The sequence below is a fragment of the Rhineura floridana genome, chromosome 5, assembly GCF_030035675.1.
Source record: "Rhineura floridana isolate rRhiFlo1 chromosome 5, rRhiFlo1.hap2, whole genome shotgun sequence".
NCBI classification, from domain to species: domain Eukaryota; kingdom Metazoa; phylum Chordata; class Lepidosauria; order Squamata; family Rhineuridae; genus Rhineura; species Rhineura floridana.
In genome coordinates, this window is record NC_084484.1 from 91,235,216 (window position 1) to 91,254,432 (window position 19,217).

The 19,217-nt window shown below is 39.2% G+C and overlaps 1 protein-coding gene across 3 annotated transcripts in view; it reads left to right on the forward strand.

The window, feature by feature from the left end:
* The window catches only part of USP9X (ubiquitin specific peptidase 9 X-linked), a 164,342-nt gene that overhangs the window by 127,680 nt on the left and 17,445 nt on the right, over nucleotides 1–19,217 (forward strand). For all 3 annotated transcript variants that reach the window (XM_061627466.1, XM_061627464.1, XM_061627467.1), the window contains 8 exons: nucleotides 1,340–1,562; nucleotides 2,603–2,823; nucleotides 6,585–6,775; nucleotides 7,866–8,039; nucleotides 14,571–14,712; nucleotides 15,074–15,824; nucleotides 16,405–16,528; nucleotides 18,061–18,286. In XM_061627466.1, coding sequence (XP_061483450.1) covers nucleotides 1,340–1,562; nucleotides 2,603–2,823; nucleotides 6,585–6,775; nucleotides 7,866–8,039; nucleotides 14,571–14,712; nucleotides 15,074–15,824; nucleotides 16,405–16,528; nucleotides 18,061–18,286 — 2,052 coding nt within the window. The remainder of the gene's footprint in view (nucleotides 1–1,339; nucleotides 1,563–2,602; nucleotides 2,824–6,584; nucleotides 6,776–7,865; nucleotides 8,040–14,570; nucleotides 14,713–15,073; nucleotides 15,825–16,404; nucleotides 16,529–18,060; nucleotides 18,287–19,217) is intronic.

The window sequence follows — 19,217 nt, forward strand, 5'->3', positions numbered from 1 at the left end:
TGCTGCATTTTGCACAAGCTGCAGTTTCCGAACAGTCTTCAAAGGCAGCCCCATGTAGAGCACATTGCAGTAATCTAACTTGGAGGTTACCAGAGCATGGACAGCTGAAGCCAGGTTATCCCTGTCCAGATAGAGGCATAGCTGGGCCACCAACCGAAGTTGGTAGAAGGCACTCCGTGCCAGTGAGGCTACCTGAGTCTCAAGTGACAGAGATGGTTCTAGGAGAACCCCAAGCTATGAACCTGCTCTTTCAGGTGGAGTGCGACCCCATCCAGGACAGGTTGGACACCCACCATCCCCTCCTCCCCCTCCTCACTTCTTCTCCTCCCCTCTTCCTTCTTCCTCCTTCCCTGCCCACTCCAAACCTCCCTCCCATGGTCAGTTTACCTATCCTAAGCATGATTGCACATGAGTAAATCCCACTGAATGCAGTAATCATGCAAATGATCAAACCTGCCCTCCTCCTTCCCCTCCTGCCTGCTCCCCTCCCCATCTCCTGTGGTCAGTTTCACCTATCCTAAGCATGATTACAGGGGAGTAAATCCCACTGAACACAATAAACATGCAACACAATAAACATGCAAATAATCAATCCATTCTCAGCAAACGTGGACAGGATCCCATTTCTTACGTCCGGGATTAAAAGCAGAGAATAGGCAAAAAACCTTGTGGTTTACAATCATACATATAGCCAACTGATATTTCTATCGAACTTTAAAAAGCAGGGAGATCGGGCAGCTATAGTGAATGCACCAGGGGAGCAGGAGACCTGACCTCCTTTCTGAGATATTGTACTGCCCTACAAATTAGAGAATTATGTCATTAGCTGCAAGGGATGAGGATGGTGGTGTGCTTGGGTTTCTGTTCCTTATGGAAATTGACCCTCTCCCACGAGGTTTAAAGTCCTAAAACATTTTGTAGTGGTAGATAATGCTTCTAGTCTGGGTAATGCCTGAGAAGGGCCTGCTCCAATGATCTTAGTGGCCAGTCTGGCACATACAGGAAGAGGTGTTCTTGTGGAATTCCCTGTCTCTAAAGATGTGTTGGGCATCATCAGTAAATGACATAAATGAAGATGAACTATTTCACACAGGCTTTCAGATCACTTCATTATGCTGTGTAATTGGGTTTTGAATCTTTTTTTAGTCTGTTGGATTGTATTATTTTGCTACTCTTTGAAGTTATGAGATGTGTTTGTGGTTTTTAATTTATTTGTCATTGTGTATTTAAAATCCTTATTTGTGAACCCATTTGCACTTTTGAATGAAAGGTAATGTATAAATGGCAGTAATAAATAAATTTAATTAACAGATAACATGATTTTTTTCTTTTTTCTTAGGAGTTAATAGATGATTTCATCTTTCCAGCCTCTAATGTTTACTTACAGTACATGAGAAATGGAGAACTGCCCGCTGAGCAGGCCATACCAGTCTGTAGTTCCGCAGCTACCATTAATGCTGGATTTGAGTTGTTAGTAGCACTCGCAGTGGGCTGTGTCCGAAATCTCAAACAAATAGTAGATACTTTGACTGAAATGTATTATATAGGCACCGCAATAACCAGTATGTACTATTTTATGTTCTATTTAATATCAAGTGTACAATATATATTATTGTTATGCTGTGAATGTTAGTGGAATTCAAAGAGTGCCATATATTTTCACAACTTTCTCAGAAAAAAAATGTTAATTTACTTCTTGCTTTTCCAAATCATACTCTAGGTGATATCCAGTGTTAGTCATATACAGAGTACGCTTATTGAAATCAGTGGATACATAACATTCTTTGATTTCAGTAAATATTTTAAGTGTGAATAACATTAGATATCACCTTCTGTCTTTTCCTTGAGATGATTGCTAGATATATTCTAATTCCTAAGATGAAGACCATAGAAAGTAGATCTGTGGTTGGGATGTCTGCTTGCATATTGAAGCTCAGAGATTCTTGAGATTTTCCATTCCAACTTCTATCCCATATTCAACACCAGTGGCTGCTTCAGAGGCACCCAGTGGTCTGAAGTATTTTTGGGGAGATGGGGGAGACACATGGAATGCTGCTATAGGAAGGGAGATCTCCCACGTGCAAAAAGGTGCTTCAACAACTCTTTGAATCCTGCTCCATTTGTTTACAGGCCCAGCTTAAGCAAACTAGTAAACTGATTTACAAATCTAGCAAAAATGCAAGTGATTTCCAAATAATGATTTAAGGTGGAAGTAGCCAAGGTGATGCTCACCAGGTGTTTTGGACTACACCTCCCATCATCCCTGACCCCTGGCTGGGGTTGATGGAAGATGCATTCCAAAACACCTGGAGGGCATCATGTTGACTCCCCTGATTTAAGGGGAAAACTTGCTGTTCAATTTCCAGCTTCTTTTTAATGTAAGCTTTATTTTGAATATATGCAAATATGAATTTTCAGATTTTGTATGTTAAAGACTATAATTCTAATAATTCTAAACATATATACTTGCAATTGAATTGACTGAAACAGACTTGTCCGGTGCTAGAGAATAAAGCAACATTGTTTATCCTAACGGTTGTTCAGAAATTACAGTTTTGTTTGGAAGTTGAGTTAATTTTCTAATGCAATTGATCTCTCCTAGCTTGTGAAGCACTAACAGAATGGGAATACCTTCCACCTGTTGGACCACGACCACTAAAGGGATTTGTAGGGCTAAAAAATGCTGGTGCCACTTGTTATATGAATTCTGTCATTCAGCAACTGTACATGATTCCTGCCATCAGGAATGGAATCCTTGCAATTGAGGGCACAGGCAGTGATGTAGATGATGATATGTCTGGAGATGAGAAACAAGACAATGAGGTAACACTGTATTTTGCTTGACAAATGTTAATGTAGTATTCATGGTTTTTTTTCTCCATAGCCCATAAATGTAATTATAACAGGCGATATCGAACATTAGTCATATTCAGAGTAGACCTAGAAATCAGTGGACCTACTCAGAGTATGACTTAGTTGGATATTACCCAGTGGGGCTGAGTTCTTTGTGTTTGACCAAACAATGAAAAGCAGCACAGGATCTCTAATTTCTGCATGTTTATTTCTGCTGTTGTTATATGCCTTCAAGTCGATTACGACTTATGGCGACCCTATGAATCAGCGACCTCCAATAACATCTGTTATAAATCACCCTGTTCAGATCTTGTAAGTTCAGTTCAATGGCTTCTTTTATGGAATCAATCAATCTCTTGATGGGTCTTCCTCTTTTTCTACTCCCTTCTGTTTTTCCCAGCATTATTGTCTTTTCTAGTGAATCATGTCTTCTCATGATGTGTCCAAAGTATGATAACTTCAGTTTCATCATTTTAGCTTCTAGTTATAGTTCTGGTTTAATTTGTTGTAACATCCAATTATTTGTCGTTTTTGCAGCCCATGGTATGCGCAAAGCTCTCTTCCAACACCACATTTCAAATGAGTTGATTTTTCTTTTATCTGTCTTTTTCACTGTCCAACTTTCACATCCACACATAGAGATCGGGAATACCATGGTCTGAATGATCCTGACTTTAGATACATCTTTGCATTTGATAACCTTGTCTAGTTCTCTCATAGCCGCCCTCCACAGATATCATTATTGCCTTTCTGATTTCTTGATTATTGTCTCCATTTTGGTTAATGACTGTGCCAAGGTATTAATAATCATTTACAAGTTCAATGTCCTCATTGTCAACTTTAAAGTTACATCAGTCTTCTGTTGGCATTACTTCAGGCTTCTTGACGTTCAGCTGTACTCCTACTGTTGTGCTTTCCTCTGTAACTTTCATCAGCATTCGCTTCAAATCATGACTGGTGTCTGCTAGTAGTATGTTATCGTCTGCATATCTTAAATTATTGACATTTCTCCCTCCAATTTTCACACCTCCTTCATCTTGGTCCAATCCCGCTTTCCGTATGACATGTTCTGCATATAGATTAAACAAATAGGGCAGTCTTCCCAACCAGTGTGCCTCCAGATGTTGTTGGACCACAACTCCCATCTTCCTGACCATTGGCAATGCCAGCTGAGGCTGATGGGAGTTGTGGTCCAACAACATCTAGAGGCACACTGGTTGGGAAAGGCTGAAATGGGGTGATAAAATACACCCCTGTCTCACAACCTTTCCGATTGGAAACCAGTCAGTTTCTCCATATAGTATCCTTACAGTAGCCTCTTGGTCTTGTCCAGGGTATAGGTTGTGCATTAGGACAATCGGATGCTGTGGCACCCTCATTTCTTTTAAAGCATTCCATAGTTTTTCATGATCTACACAATCAAAGGCTTTGCTGTAATCTATAAAGCACAGGGTGATTTCCTTCTGAAATTCCTTGGTCCGTCCCATTATCCAACATACGTTAGTCATATGATCTCTGGTACCTCTTCCCTTTCTAAATCCAGAAAGACTATAATAATTTATTTATTTATAATTTATATATTTATAATTTATTTAGAAATAATTTATTTCTAGCAGTGTCAGTTACTTTGAAAGTGGGCATTCTCTTATGTTAAATTAGATCACTTTAGAACTGTTTTCTGGTTTCCACAAATAGTATCAATTTGTGGAACCTGTTGGTTTAGTTCTCTTAAAGCATCTATCAATTCTTTAAGAATTATTTAGTAATAAGCTTTTTTTATTGTCAAATAAAAAATGATAGCTAAAATCTTCCTTCTTTTTTCATTAAGAATCTGCTTTCCTGAGTTAATCACTGTGAGCTGGATCCAGGCTATTGGCATAATTTGGCCCATGGAACACTGGTGGTGGTGGAGGGGAGGCAATTTTTGCCTTCTCCCCTGAAAAACTGCTCCAGAGGGTCAAAAAACCCTCAAAGAGCATGGGAGCTAGCATTGTGGACTGCAGAGAGAAGGGAATCTGCAAAAATCCTCTCCCCTTCCCTTCCTCTACTGGCAACCTCTGCTGGATCACGTTCCACAAATGGCAGGAGCCCTTTCAAGGACTTCATAAAGGCCGCTTAAATATGTTACCAGCTTCTCTTGACAGAAAAACATTAAATAAAAACATCACCAGATGAAAGCTACTTACTACCCCCTTCACCTTATTCGTAGGGTTTACTGTAGGCTATGTTTTGCTTTCAGGCCAGAATCCCAAAACCACTCTTTGATTCTGGTTTGAGGACAGGTTTGCACAAACTATAGTTTGAATAAAACTCTAAATTTAAGGTTTGCTGTGAACTAGAAATAGAAGCTTCTAATTTTACCACTTGCACAAAGAAAGGAAGAAAAGAAGGTGGAAGTGTGTGAGCCTAAGGTGCGCTGCTGGCTCTTGTAAAGACAATTCATGCATTTGGATTATCATACCTTACCCCAGTAAGCCAGGTTATGAGTAAATTTTATGACCATGCACAACAATCCCTTTGCTCATCCATTTGCATAAACTGAGAAACAGAATAAAGTGTCTTCTTTTCACTGTAGTTTCAAGTTTTGCTTAAGTGAGAAAATATGGTTAATCGCTTCAGAACAAGCCAAAATATTAAACCATGCTTTGCATTTGGCTTAATATTCTGTTTAGTTCTGAAGCTATTAATCATACTTCCCTGGCTTGGACAAAACAGAAAACTGTAATTAATAGAAAGCTTCCCAGTTTTCTTTCCCAGCTCACTCAAAGTGGGAGCAGAATGTGTGACCTTAAAGCTTTGTCATATATCTGCTTATTAAGCTGAGATATGACTGTGTGAACACAGCCATTAGGTAAGACTATAACATTTGTGTCTACAGTATTACTTTACGGTGACAACTTGTAGAAAGGGTAATTTCAATAAAATGTAACAGCTACTTCTCCAAAAAAAATCTTTTGCAACAAAAACATCACCTTGTGGCACCTTAAAGACCTAACACATTTGTTACGGAATAAGCTTTTTGTTAGTCTTTAAGGTGCCATAAGACTCTTTTGTTGTTGTCAGTAACTAATAGCTTTCTGGTGGTTGTGATTAACTAACTGGCTGTAGAAGAAAAGTAATGTTTTCTCCTTTCGTTATCAGTGAGGTTCTGATAATTTGAGTTGATTCCAGTGGGTATTGGGACAAAACATTAGATGTTAAGTTACCTTGATTTATACTTATTCTGAAAGAAAAAAAGCAAAGAAATTGAGGGCTACTTTTCATGGGATGTGTTTTTGGAAATCTGTACTCAAGTACAAATACATAGATAGGCACCAATGAAGTCAAGTGAGTAGGTGGCTTTCCAGCCCTTTGAAAAGTCTCTCCCAAGGATTGGGTGAGCCTCTTGCTCATGGCACAATCACATTGGTTGCTGTTTACTGAGAAAAGTAATTGGGGGGAAAAATGAGATCTGTTTTTGTATCTGTAGAAATCTCAAACTCAGCAATCTTTTTGCTTCTGTATGGGACTCTTAAGTTGCCTTCCAAGGCTGGAATTTAAACCTCTTGGCTTAGTTGGCTGAGAATCTTCATGGGGTTCCACATGTACCTGCATTTAATCTGAACTACTAGTATTTCCCCCCCCCCCCTCACACAGACATCACTGCGTTCCGTGCACAAAGTGTAAGGTCTATTTAATTTTTTATTTTATCTTTATGCTTATCTATATTACATTACTTTTTTATTTCAAAGAGCAATATTGATCCACGGGATGAAGTATTTGGCTATCCACATCAGTATGAAGATAAACCAAGTTTAAGTAAAACAGAAGACAGAAAAGAATACAACATAGGCGTATTAAGACATCTCCAAGTCATCTTTGGTCACTTAGCAGCTTCTAGGTTACAGTACTATGTACCAAGAGGGTTTTGGAAGCAATTCAGGTAAATGGGAAATGAACCTATGATGAATTGGTGTTTATATGAAGTCTTTTACAATAGAAGCAATATCCATTTAATGAAATGCCAGGGAACTTAATATGTTCCTAAAGTGACAGAGCTTAATATATATCTTTTTAACTATATAGAAAGCAAGATAAGGGAACCCAAAAAAGCTCTGCTTAGATGAAGATATTGGGCCAGTTCAGACAAGGTCCCAGTGTGTAACGTGTGGATATGGCAGGAGTAAGTCTTGCATTCATGTACCCTCCTCTACAGTGGGGAAAGTCTTTACTGTGAAATGGAACTTAGGCACAGACATTTCTATATGTGCAAGCCCCCCTCATGTGGGTGCCCAAATTCTCAGGCCTAGGTAAACAGTAACAGTTCTTCATATAGTAAAAGAAGGTGCAGGATGGTAAGGCTCATTTCTCGACCTGTTGTATGGTTAGAGTTTTTGTATGTGAAATAGAGCCAGTCATCTTTTTTCCTAATTTCAGAACTGAACCACTTTTGGGGGACAAATTTCACATCCCCCTGAAAAAAATAAGGAGAAGGGGTGCAAAATGATTTCCCCATGGGGGCTACAGAGGTAGCAAGAGGAGGTTACTTACCTTCTCCCCTTTGGCAGCAGCAGTGGATCTCTGTCCATGATCATTCATTCCTTTCCATAGTGCCTCTGGGAAGAAGGAAAGATGGCAGTGGCAGCCAGAGCTTTGCTGCTGCACTACTTGAAGCCTTGGCTTTTAAATATTTTTCAAAAAGAGGAAAAAATTAAAATCCCCACTTCTCCCTCCACTATCACTGTAAGTCTTCTCCAAAATTATTTTGGGAGAAATCAGGGTTCCTAAAATAGTCAGCCCAGTTCATTAATAGTGCATGCAGAGTGCCACCCCTGAGTGAGCCAGAGTATTAGGTTACATATTTTACTCGCTGTGCAGCACTTGCGAGGATTGTTAGATAATTGTAATGTGTGGCTACATTACAGGAAATTTATATAAGGGTGATGTAAACTACTTGACTTTTTTCTTACTGCTTTAATTGCCTGTTAGAAAATCTGTGTGCATTTATTATGAGAAAAAAATTTCTGTTCTAGACTCTGGGGTGAACCTGTAAATCTACGTGAACAGCATGATGCTTTAGAATTTTTCAATTCCTTGGTGGATAGTCTAGATGAAGCTTTAAAAGCCTTGGGTCACCCAGCAATGTTAAGTAAAGTTTTGGGAGGCTCCTTTGCTGATCAGAAAATCTGTCAAGGCTGCCCACATAGGTAAGTGTTTAAGTAATAATGAGCAGATACGAAAAGTGTTGTTGGAATGTCATGTTTGTTCTTTACCTAGGTATTTGGTGAAATTAGAAATTTTAAATTTTGTAGTTTTGCTTGTTTGCCTTAGGACAGAATTGTTAATAGGTTGTTTATTGGACCTGTTTAAATGATTTTGTAATTTTTGTATATTTTTTTGTTTATCTTTATTGTCTTCTCTGCGCTTGGACTGAAATATTGAATGAAGAGCAAGCTATAAATTAAATAAATATTGCCTTCCCATACATGGAACTGTACAAATATAATTTAGGGGTGATTCATGCTAGCTGTTTATTCTACATGTGGTCATGACTATCTTGTCAGCCATGTTTGTGTGCCCATTATCATTTATTTATTTATTTATATACCGCCCCATAGCCGAAGCTCTCTGGGCGGTTTACAGCAATTAAAAACAATAAAAACAAATATACAAATTTTAAAACATAAAGAACAATTTAAAAACACAATTAAAAAAAATTAAAAATTTTTTTAAAACACATGCTAAAATGCCTGGGAGAAGAGGAAAGTCTTGACCTGGCACGGAAAATATAACAGTGTTGGTGCCAGGCACACCTCGTCAAAAAGATCATTCCATAATTTGGGGGCCACCACTGAGAAGGCCCTCTCCCTTGTTGCCAGACTCCCAGCTTCCCTCCAAGTAGGCACCCGGAGGAGGGCCTTAGATGTTGAGTGCAGTGTATGGGTGGGTTCATGTCAGGCGAGGCGGTCCATCGGGTATTGTGGTCCTAAGCCGTGTAAGGCTTTATAGGTTAAAACCAGCACCTTGAATCGAGCTTGGAAACATACAGGCAGCCAATGCAAGTAGGCCAGAATCGGTTTTATATGTTCTTTTATATGTTTGAACCGTCTGGTCCCTTTTACCAATCTGGCTGCTGCATTTTGCACAAGCTGCAGCTTCCGAACCATCTTCAAAGGCAGCCCCACGTAGAGTGCATTGCAGTAATCTAACTTGGAGGTTACCAGAGCATGGACAACTGAAGCCAGGTTATCCCTGTCCATATCGGGGCATAGCTGGGCCACCAACCTGAGTTGGTAGAAGGCACTCCGTCCCACCGAGGCTACCTGAGCCTCAAGTGACAGAGGCTGTCACTTGTGAAGAATGTTACCAAATGAAGTTTTCAAATGCTTTTCAGTCAAGCCAATGATTAAGAAGCCTATCACTATGACCAGATGCGTCTTCTGTCAGTTATATGTTTGTGTACAGCCTGTTTCATGCTAACATCCCCAGAGAATCATATAAAACTGTACAGCTATAGCTGCTTGTGCTCAAGGCAAATTGCTTTTGTAAGCTAGCTCTTGGGGTTGTAATTTGTCTAGGTTTGGCAAGTTGGACCTGCAACAAAATGATGCAATGTGGGGTGCCAAGCAGCCATGCCCTTTTCCCAAGATATTTAATTCCAACACCTCCACCCAAGGTGCTCATAGTTGTGTGGCCACTTAGTAGGCTCAGTTCCCATTAACCTCTTTGGGGGGGGGGTTCTGCCCCTTAGGGTTTCTGCTCCTAAAGTTTTTTGTAGAGTCTGTTAGTACCTCCCCTTTGTACGTGGATGGTGCTGTTTTGATTACATAAGGATCAACACTTGGAGAATGAGTTTGCTAATAGACAAGGTGCTTCCGATGATGCGGCCAGCAACGTGTCCTCTCCACCCTTGCCCTTCTTGGCTTATTAAAGCTTGCCGAGGGGGGTTGACTGTGAGTGGATCCAGGGTGTGGTCAATGAATCATTGCAGGAGGGAGTGGTTCCAGCCTCCTTGAAAGAGGCGGTGATCCAATCACTCCTGAAAAAGGCCACCCTGGACCCACTGGTTTGTGACAACTACCAACCGGTTGCAAATACCCCCTTTTTAGGGAAGGTGATTGAGAGGGTTGTGGTGCAGCAGTTGCAATACTCTTGGATGAAACAGATTATCTTGACCCATCCCAGTCTGGGTTCAGGCCTGGTTATGGGACTGAATCGGCCTTGGTCGCCCTGCTGGATGACCTTTATCGGGAGAAGGACAGGGGGAGTGCAACCCTGTTATTCTTACTTGATCTCTCAGCGGCTTTTGACACCATTGACCATGGTATCCTTCTGGGCCGACTTGGTGAGATGGGTACTGGAGGAACTGTTTTACAGTGGTTCTGATCCTATCTCCAGGGTCTCTCTCAGAAAATAGCATTGGGTGACTGTCTTTTGGCCCCCTGGCAGTGGTGCTGTGGGGTGCCGCAGGGTACCATCTTGTCCCCCATGCTGTTTAACATCTATATGAAGCCCTTGGAAGTGTTCTCAGGAGCTTTGAGGCGAGGTGTCAGCAGTATGCTGACGATACCCAGCTCTATTTTTCCGTAACATCTGAATTGGGAGAGGCCGTGCAAGCCCTTGAGCGCTGCCTGGACTGGGTGGTGGGCTGAATGAAGTCCAGTAAACTGACTCTGAATCCTAGCAAGATGGAGGCACTGTGGGTTGGTGGTTCCCGAGTTCAGATAATTGGTCAGTTGCCTGCTTTGGATGGGGTTGTACTCCCTCTGAAAGAGCAGGTCCATAGTCTGGGGGTGCTTCTGGATCCATCTTTGTTGCTAGAGGCCCAGGTGACCTCAGTGGCTAGGAGTGTCTTTTACCGGCTTCGGCTGATAAGACAGCGCGGCTGTTTCTGGACCGGGATAGCCTGACCACTGTTGTCCACGCCCTAGTAATCTCCAGGCTCGATTACTGTAATGCGGCCTATGTTGGACTGCCCTTGAGGTTGGTCCAGAAGCTGCAACTGGTGCAAAATGCAGTGGCGAGACTGCTCACTGGGGCAGGATATTGCCAACATGTCACCCTACTGCTGAAAGAATTGCACTGGCTGCCCATTTGCTACTGGGCCAAGTTCAAGGTTCTAGTTTTGGTGTATAAAGCCTATACAGCTTGGGACCAGGATACCTGAAAGACCGTCTTATATATCCAGTCAATCATTGTGCTCTGCAGGCGAGGGCCTCCTGCATATATCATCTTATCAGGAGGTCCATTCTGCACAACATATGAAACAGACCTTTAATGTGGCGGCACCTACCCTGTGGAATTCCCTCCCCTTAAATATTAGGTAGGCACCATCTCATCTTTTCGGTGCCTTTTGAAGACCTTCCTCTTTCAACAAGCCTTTTAAGTTGAGACCTATCCCAGTCTGCATCTGTGTTGGAATTGCTTTTTAATATATATATATGTTTTTTAACTGTTTTTTAAAGATGTTTTTAAAGCTATTTTTAAAAAATATTTTTAAAGTTGTTTTGTTTTGGTGTATTTTAAGGTCTGTTTTTATGATGTTTTTATGTGTTTTTAGCACTTTTGTTTGTCGTCCTGGGCTCCTGCTGGGAGGAAGGGCGGGATATAAATCAAATAATAAATAAAAATAAATAGACTTCCGGGAAGGGTGACTTCGCTTGTGCCTGCTTTTCGAGACGAGCTCTCGTCTCAGAAGAAGTTTTTTCAGCGTAAATCAGTCAGAACATTCTTTTTGACTGATGAAGATTTTCTCTCGGGAAGGGAGAAACATAGAGATTAACCATAAAAGCCTGTTTTTGTTTGGGAGGACTGGATCTCATTAATTTATGAGAGAAGGTTCAGCCAGCAATGCCGGAGGACGTCCATCATGCTCTAGCTGAATAAACGACACGTTTATCTTTTCTTTAAAGAAGAACGGACTTAAACAAGCAAGCACCCTTCTTTCTACATTTTTTTTTTCATTTGGTTAATCGTTGCTGCAAAAAGAGATTTGTCAATGAATCAGCTATAAAGATCTTCTGGGTGAGTTAAAAATTTTCTCCTTTATTCACGAAACTAAGGAGGAGAAAAATTGAAAAAAGCCTATCTTAGTTTTTATTGCAAAAAGCTGGCCTGGAGGTGCATTTTGAAGATATAAACGGAGAAGGGATTTCTATTTCGAGGAGGGAAAAAAATAAATAAATAAATTTGATTTATGAACTTTGGAGCATTATACGTTTGGGATTATTTTCTTTTTGGTCTATTTCTTTTTGACGAATCTGCTTGTTCACGACGCCACTAACCCTTTTGAAGCTGGGAACTGGATTTGTTTTGTATTCCTGAACATGAGAGATAAGGCAGGCTGTACTGTCTATATTGTGACTTCATCGAGCCTGGAATATTAACCCAATTGTGACTGAAATAACTTTTGTTTTTGTGGTTCTAAGAATGGCAATCAGGAAAGGGGCTGAGGCCATGGAAGAAATCATGTTTCAGAAAATAATGGATGAGATTGAGATGAAACAAATCTGGAGACAGGGTAGACGGAAGATGAAAAATGAATTTAGCAAAATGACGCAGGAGTTTAAAGAAATAGTGGATTCTGTGAGAGAGGAGGCTCTGGAGACTGGAACAAATGTAGTATTGGAAAAAGATCTGGAGTCTATGGATACAAGAAACAAAGCTTACTGCTTGGAACTTAATGTTGTCTCTGAAGAAATTAATGAAGATAATAGAGATAAAGTTATCAATGTCTTGGATAATTTTTTGGACTGGAATGATGTGATGGAGTTTAACATAGAAAAAATCTATGGAATTGGCTACAGATATGGGACAATGGAAAAATTCTTAAGAGATGAGCCAGTGCATTTTGTAAAAAAGAAGAGCAGAGATGTGACTTTACAACAATATCTCAGCAACATATTCAGAATTGATGGCAAGAAAAGATTTGTGATGAGGGAGATTCCCATCAGACTCTTATTATATGACTATGGCTATGACAGCAAGATTAATATGGGATACTGATAATGGAAGAATGGATACTGAAAATACTGGACTGAACAAGACTATTGAAGATGGAAGATGGAATCAATATTGATATTGGAAGAATGGCTATTGAAATCATTGGATCAAACTGGTTTGACGAGATGGATTAATCTATATGTTTATTTGGACTATGGCTATGATAACAAGATTATTACGGGATACTGATAATGGAAGAATGGCTATTGAAATTATTGGACTTAATAGGATTATCGATAATGGAAGAATGGTTACTGAAATTATTGGACTTAACAGGATTATTGAAGATGGAAGATGGAATTAATATTGATAATGGAAAAATGGCTATTGAAATTATTGGACCTAGTGGATTTGAATGAGATGGATTGGTCGACATGTTTATCTGGAGAAAAATTGAAAGATATATCTTTCAAGGAATTGAAATCTCTCTTTGACTTTTTGTGGGAAGAATAAAGTAATGTTTATGAGATTTGATGAATAGTTAAGATAGCTACTGGAGGAAAGTGATTTTATAACATAATTTAGGAGACAGGATTGTTATATATTGTAGACTTATAGCTGATCTGCGATAAATCGGAAGTCAACATTTTATTTTATTGTTTAATAATTTTTGTTTTGTTTTGTTTTTTGTCTTTAAAAATTTGAATAAAAAAATAAAAAAAATAAAAAATAATAGTATACAGAATGTTTACTTGTGTTTACATGTTGATTTAATCTGGGGCATTATGGTTAGCATTACATTTATGTGAGTCATTGAGGGGTTGATCGCAGCAGGGGCTGCAACACCCTCCTGTCTGTATGAGAAACAATAAGCAATAGAACACTGTAGACCTTGGAAGCGGTGCTAAACTGCTTTGCAAAACAAACATTGTGGATCTTTTTTACTGTGTAGATAAAGACTCAGGCTTGAGGAAAAACCCAGTCAGATGCAACAATAGTTGAGTCAGTCAATATAACAAAATACATGAGAAAGGTCTGAGCTACTTTATGTGCTCAAAAGCTCTAGTGTGATAAAAATGGATCTAATGTATCAACATATATTGAAATTTCTAAATGCCTTTTTAAAAAACTGTTGCTGTGTAAATGTTAAATAATAGTGGTTCTGTGTAAATGTTGGTTCTGTAAGTGTAATCAAAATATTAGAATATTTGATATTTTACATTTTCAGAATAAGATCTCCCTAGAATTCAAGGTTTACATTCAGATTCAGGAATTTATTTGCTGCTTCTAACACTTGTTTGCATCATAGTTGTGGGTACAGATAGGAAGCTCTTACTGCTCGTAACTATGAGTTCCTGTCTGTTACTCTTTTTCATGGCTGATAAAGTTATGCTGAGAAAAATGCCATGAGAATATTGATAAACTATGGAACAGTTTTCTTGAGTGCTATGTATAATTAAAAGTTCCATTTATAGTGGTTCATAGCTTACATCTGTTAGAACAGTTCTAACTTGCTGCTTATATTCATGTGTTAGTAAACAATTGATCTTTTCCTTTTAATAGTCTTTAACATTTCTATATGAGGATAAATTGATAAATTACTTCGTATCCAAGCAGTAGCTTTATATTAATAATTTCATCTGTCAAGCTAGGCTATGCTAGCTAAGCATATATTTTCTGTTTTAGTACATGTGTTTTGTACTATTCCCAGCACATTGCTCCTTGATAAGAATATTTTCTTAAATTCGTAGAATTATTAGGTCAGCATATTTAACCTAATCTGCCAACTCTTGTAGGTATGAATGTGAAGAATCTTTTACAACGCTGAATGTAGATATAAGAAATCACCAAAACCTGCTTGACTCCTTGGAACAGTATGTCAAGGGAGACTTACTGGAAGGTGCAAATGCGTATCATTGTGAAAAATGCAACAAGAAGGTAACTGAAATATAACAATCGTTTTGAAACCCACTGAAAATCATATGAACTTGACAACAGTTTAGGAAGACCTAACATTTTAGGTGACTTTATTGTGTAGGAGAACTGAGAATTGCTTTTGATATTCTTAATAACCACAATTCAGGAAGGATTTCTCAAAATGACTGTTATAACTGCTAATCTCTTCAGTGTTATATTAAGTGTGTCTGTGATATGCAGTATATATTGTATTGATTGTCATTTGGTATATTATAGCACTTTGACAAAGAATTATGGCAATATATTTCACTTGACATTTGTAATTGTCATTGATAATTCAGCCAGATGGAAGACATTAACATGTGAATCTTTTATTTCTTAGGTTGATACAGTGAAACGTTTGTTGATTAAAAAGTTGCCTCCAGTTCTTGCCATCCAGCTAAAACGATTTGACTATGACTGGGAAAGGGAATGTGCAATCAAGTTCAATGATTATTTTGAATTTCCGCGAGAGTTAGACATGGAACCTTATACTGTGGCAGGAGTAGCTAAACTAGAGGGGGATGATGTAAATCCTGAAAATCAGCTGATACAGAATGAACAATCTGAAAATGAGCATTCGGGAAGTACTAAATACAGACTAGTGGGTGTGTTGGTGCACAGTGGTCAGGCCAGTGGTGGACATTACTACTCTTACATTATTCAGAGAAACAGTGGAGATGGTGAGAAAAACAGGTGGTATAAATTTGATGATGGTGATGTAACAGAATGCAAAATGGATGATGATGAAGAAATGAAAAATCAATGTTTTGGTGGCGAGTACATGGGAGAAGTATTTGATCATATGATGAAGCGCATGTCTTACAGACGTCAGAAGAGATGGTGGAATGCTTACATTCTTTTTTATGAACGTATGGACACAGTAGACAAAGACAATGAACTAATAAAATATATTTCAGAACTTACAATGACCACTAAACCCCATCAGATTAAAATGCCATCTGCCATTGAGCGAAGTGTACGGAAGCAAAATGTACAGTTCATGCATAACCGAATGCAATACAGCCTAGAATATTTCCAGTTCATAAAGAAATTACTGACTTGTAACAGTGTCTACCTAAATCCTCCTCCAGGTCAGTATTTGGATATTTATGATAAAAATTGACAAGACATAGTGAAAGTACATGGCCTTTATCATTTCTCAAACTTCTTTGTATCATTTTTACATTACACACTTTGGTAAGACTACTCTGCTTCATGCATTTTCTAGTATGTAAGAGAAGTAGAAGAGACCAGGTCACTGTTTCCTTTATATCAGCATTAGTGACTTCTACATTTTTGTTTCATGCCTTCAATGTGCAATTGTTTTCTGTTTTTGGCTGCTAAATGCAGCACAAAGATACTGGCATCAAATTGAAATGCTATGATCTAAGTGTAAGTCCAACCATTTTATAAATATACATCAAGAGATAAATTGTTACCTATTGTTGCTAATTTTGAGTACTGAAATAGCTTGCTTTTTTATTTATAAAATGTGTATACCACTTAATATTAAAAGAAATCTCTAAGCGGTTTACATAAAATATAGCTTGTTCTAAGAATTAAAATTTTATTTTGAGTCAGGTTGACTTTTAGGTTGCAGGACAAACAACCAAGAATAATTTGTTGTTTCATTCCCAAACAAATGTCATAGCATTTTCCTTTTTTTTTTAGGGCAAGATCATCTGTTGCCTGAAGCAGAAGAAATAACCATGATTGGTGTTCAGCTTGCTGCTAGGTTTCTGTTTACCACAGGATTTCACACAAAGAAAATAGTCCGTGGTCCTGCCAGTGATTGGTATATTTGGCTTTAAGAATATTTGTACAGTCATAAGTTCTTAAATCTTTTTAATATACTGAACGTATGATAGCATTTAATCAGCCATAACTTGAAAGATCAGTGCAATAAAATTGAGCCTCAAAATCGCTGTTAGTAATCACTATTTCTACTTGTTTTTAGTTTGTTAAGGAAATCAAAATTCACCCAACTTGTAGGTGTGAATGTGGTAATACTGGTGTATCCTGCTGATTGTTAACTATCATGTAGAAATCAGGAGTAGACTGTGAGCATGTGCAAACACTCTCCCTGCGGGTCTTAGATAATCATCACATTAGTACTGACATTAACAGTTTGAAGCTGGTTCACAACTGGTTAAGCTGGTTAAGAAAAAATCCTGGTTAAGGCTAACAGCGGTGGTTGTTTATAGTCTCAGTGCAGTCACATTTATTTACATTTATTGCATCCTTCTTCCAAGGAGCTCAGAACATGTACCATCACCACCCCTTTTATCCTCACAATAATGCTGTGTCAGGCTGAGAGATAAGTGATTGGTCCAAGATTATCCAGTGAACTTTATGGCTGAAGGGGGATATAAACCCAGGTGTTCTAGCCCAGCACTCCATCCTCTTCACCACACTAGCTTTCACATATGGGTTCTACCCCTGAGTAGAGCAACATTTTGGAAAGTCCTAGAGCTTTATAGAGCAGGGGCTTGTATTTGTATTTAGAGTAGATGCATCCATCTGCATACCTCAAGGGGAGGGCAAGTGCCTTCCCACTTGGTTCTCTTTTGCCTTTTTATTGTTTGCCGTAGTCAAACATTCATTGAGAGTCTCCTTTACAGACTAAAATGATCTGGCCCTGTATAGTACAGTGTGACTTCTCTAAGCAGTGCTCTGATTGCAGGGGACAGTGACTATCACTGATGGACACTCAAAGTCTCTTGTGTTTTTAGATGAGGTACCAAAGTGGATGGGTGATTTTATCTGCCTTGGGTTCGCTGTGCAGACACATGGAAGCGGAACCTCTGATTTAACCATGTGTCTTGGCAATGCACATTTTAAGCCTTCAGTGCCATGCAAGCTGGCCATGAGGCTGTATCAAGTTGAGTTTCACCCATTCAATTGGATTTATTGACTTCAGGTTCTGATCCCAAAACAGATAAGACATTAACCATAGTTAACCAGCTTCAAACTCTGGCTAGTGTTAACAAACTAAGGTTAAGAAGGATTCCTGGTTAATGTTGATCATGATGAACATTTGTGTGGATGTAAAATAGAAGGCCCTTTGGGGAAGGGTTGTGGGGTGGAAGCATGAGATCCCACAGCCTGTTCACTTTAACCAAGGTTTTATCAATTGTATCTGAAAATTTGCTCTAAGTTTAATGTCATGTCCATGCTGTATTTGATATCACTTAGGCTCCCTAATGTGCAGGAAGAGTCATTTTGAATACCCATTCTACTAACATGCAGTGCTAGAACTGAGATGTCCACCTTAATAAACAGGTCTGTTTTTTGGAAGTGGGATGCTATTAATATATTTTTTTCCAGGTATGATGCTTTGTGCATTCTCCTTCGTCACAGCAAGAATGTACGTTTTTGGTTTGCACATAATGTACTTTTCAATGTTTCAAATCGCTTCTCTGAATACCTTTTGGAGTGCCCTAGTGCTGAAGTGAGGGGAGCTTTTGCAAAACTTATAGTATTTATTGCACATTTTTCATTACAAGATGGACCATGTCCTTCACCTTTTGCTTCACCTGGACCTTCTAGTCAGGTATGTTTATTCTGCAGCCAGAATGCAATGGGAGAGAGCTATTACATGCTAAATATTTGAAATATACATTGATATAATAGTAATTCTGTCTTGATATAAGGGTATCTTAATCTGAAAGTGTTTGTTTAGGACGGGTGGTAAACCACTGGCCCACAAAGCCTTTCTTTGTGGCCTGCAAGCCCCCTAACACATTTTGTAGTCACAGAGGTGTTGCTGTTTGGGGAAGGAAACTGCAATGGCTCACTGCTCCTGGCTTCCTCCACCAATTCCAGAGCACTCAATGATGATTGCTCCTTCCCAGATTCTCTTTCAACTTTCTTGCTCCAAGATGATCCATGTGGCTTTTCTTGTGGTTGTCAAGGGAACTATCACTTCCATAGTACTCAGTGATATCCCCAGTGCTCATTTATTATCAGATGCTTCTGATGATACCCAAGCACTCCAGAAGCAGCAGTTCCATTGTCAGATGTAACAGAAGGCAATTGGGGTACCTTGAACCCAGCTTCATCAAGAACCACTACCTCAAGGCTCCTGGAGTGCCTTGAGGGGGTAGTTTGCACAGTTTTCACTCATCTTTCATATTGCGAAAGGTATGAGGCAAGGAAAACCAGCTTTGTCCAACCCAAGGTGCCTGGAACCAGCAGTGCCGAGTGAGGGGGTGTGGTGTGGAGCATGTGGGGTGTGTTTGTGAGAGAGGCCCTGGGAAGGTTTGTAGTGGGGGAATGCAGCCCTCAGACCCAAAAGGTTTCCTGTTCCTGATTCCAGAATATATGTTGTTCTTGATTTACCTTCTTGAAGGTTACTGTTTCAAATCCTGTCTCATACCCAGCTCATCAAGCTGGGAGAGGCAGAGGTGGTAAGTAATGTGTCACACCTTACTCTTTCCTACATTATATGCTAAAAATTGAGAATATAACCACAGTAATTGGAT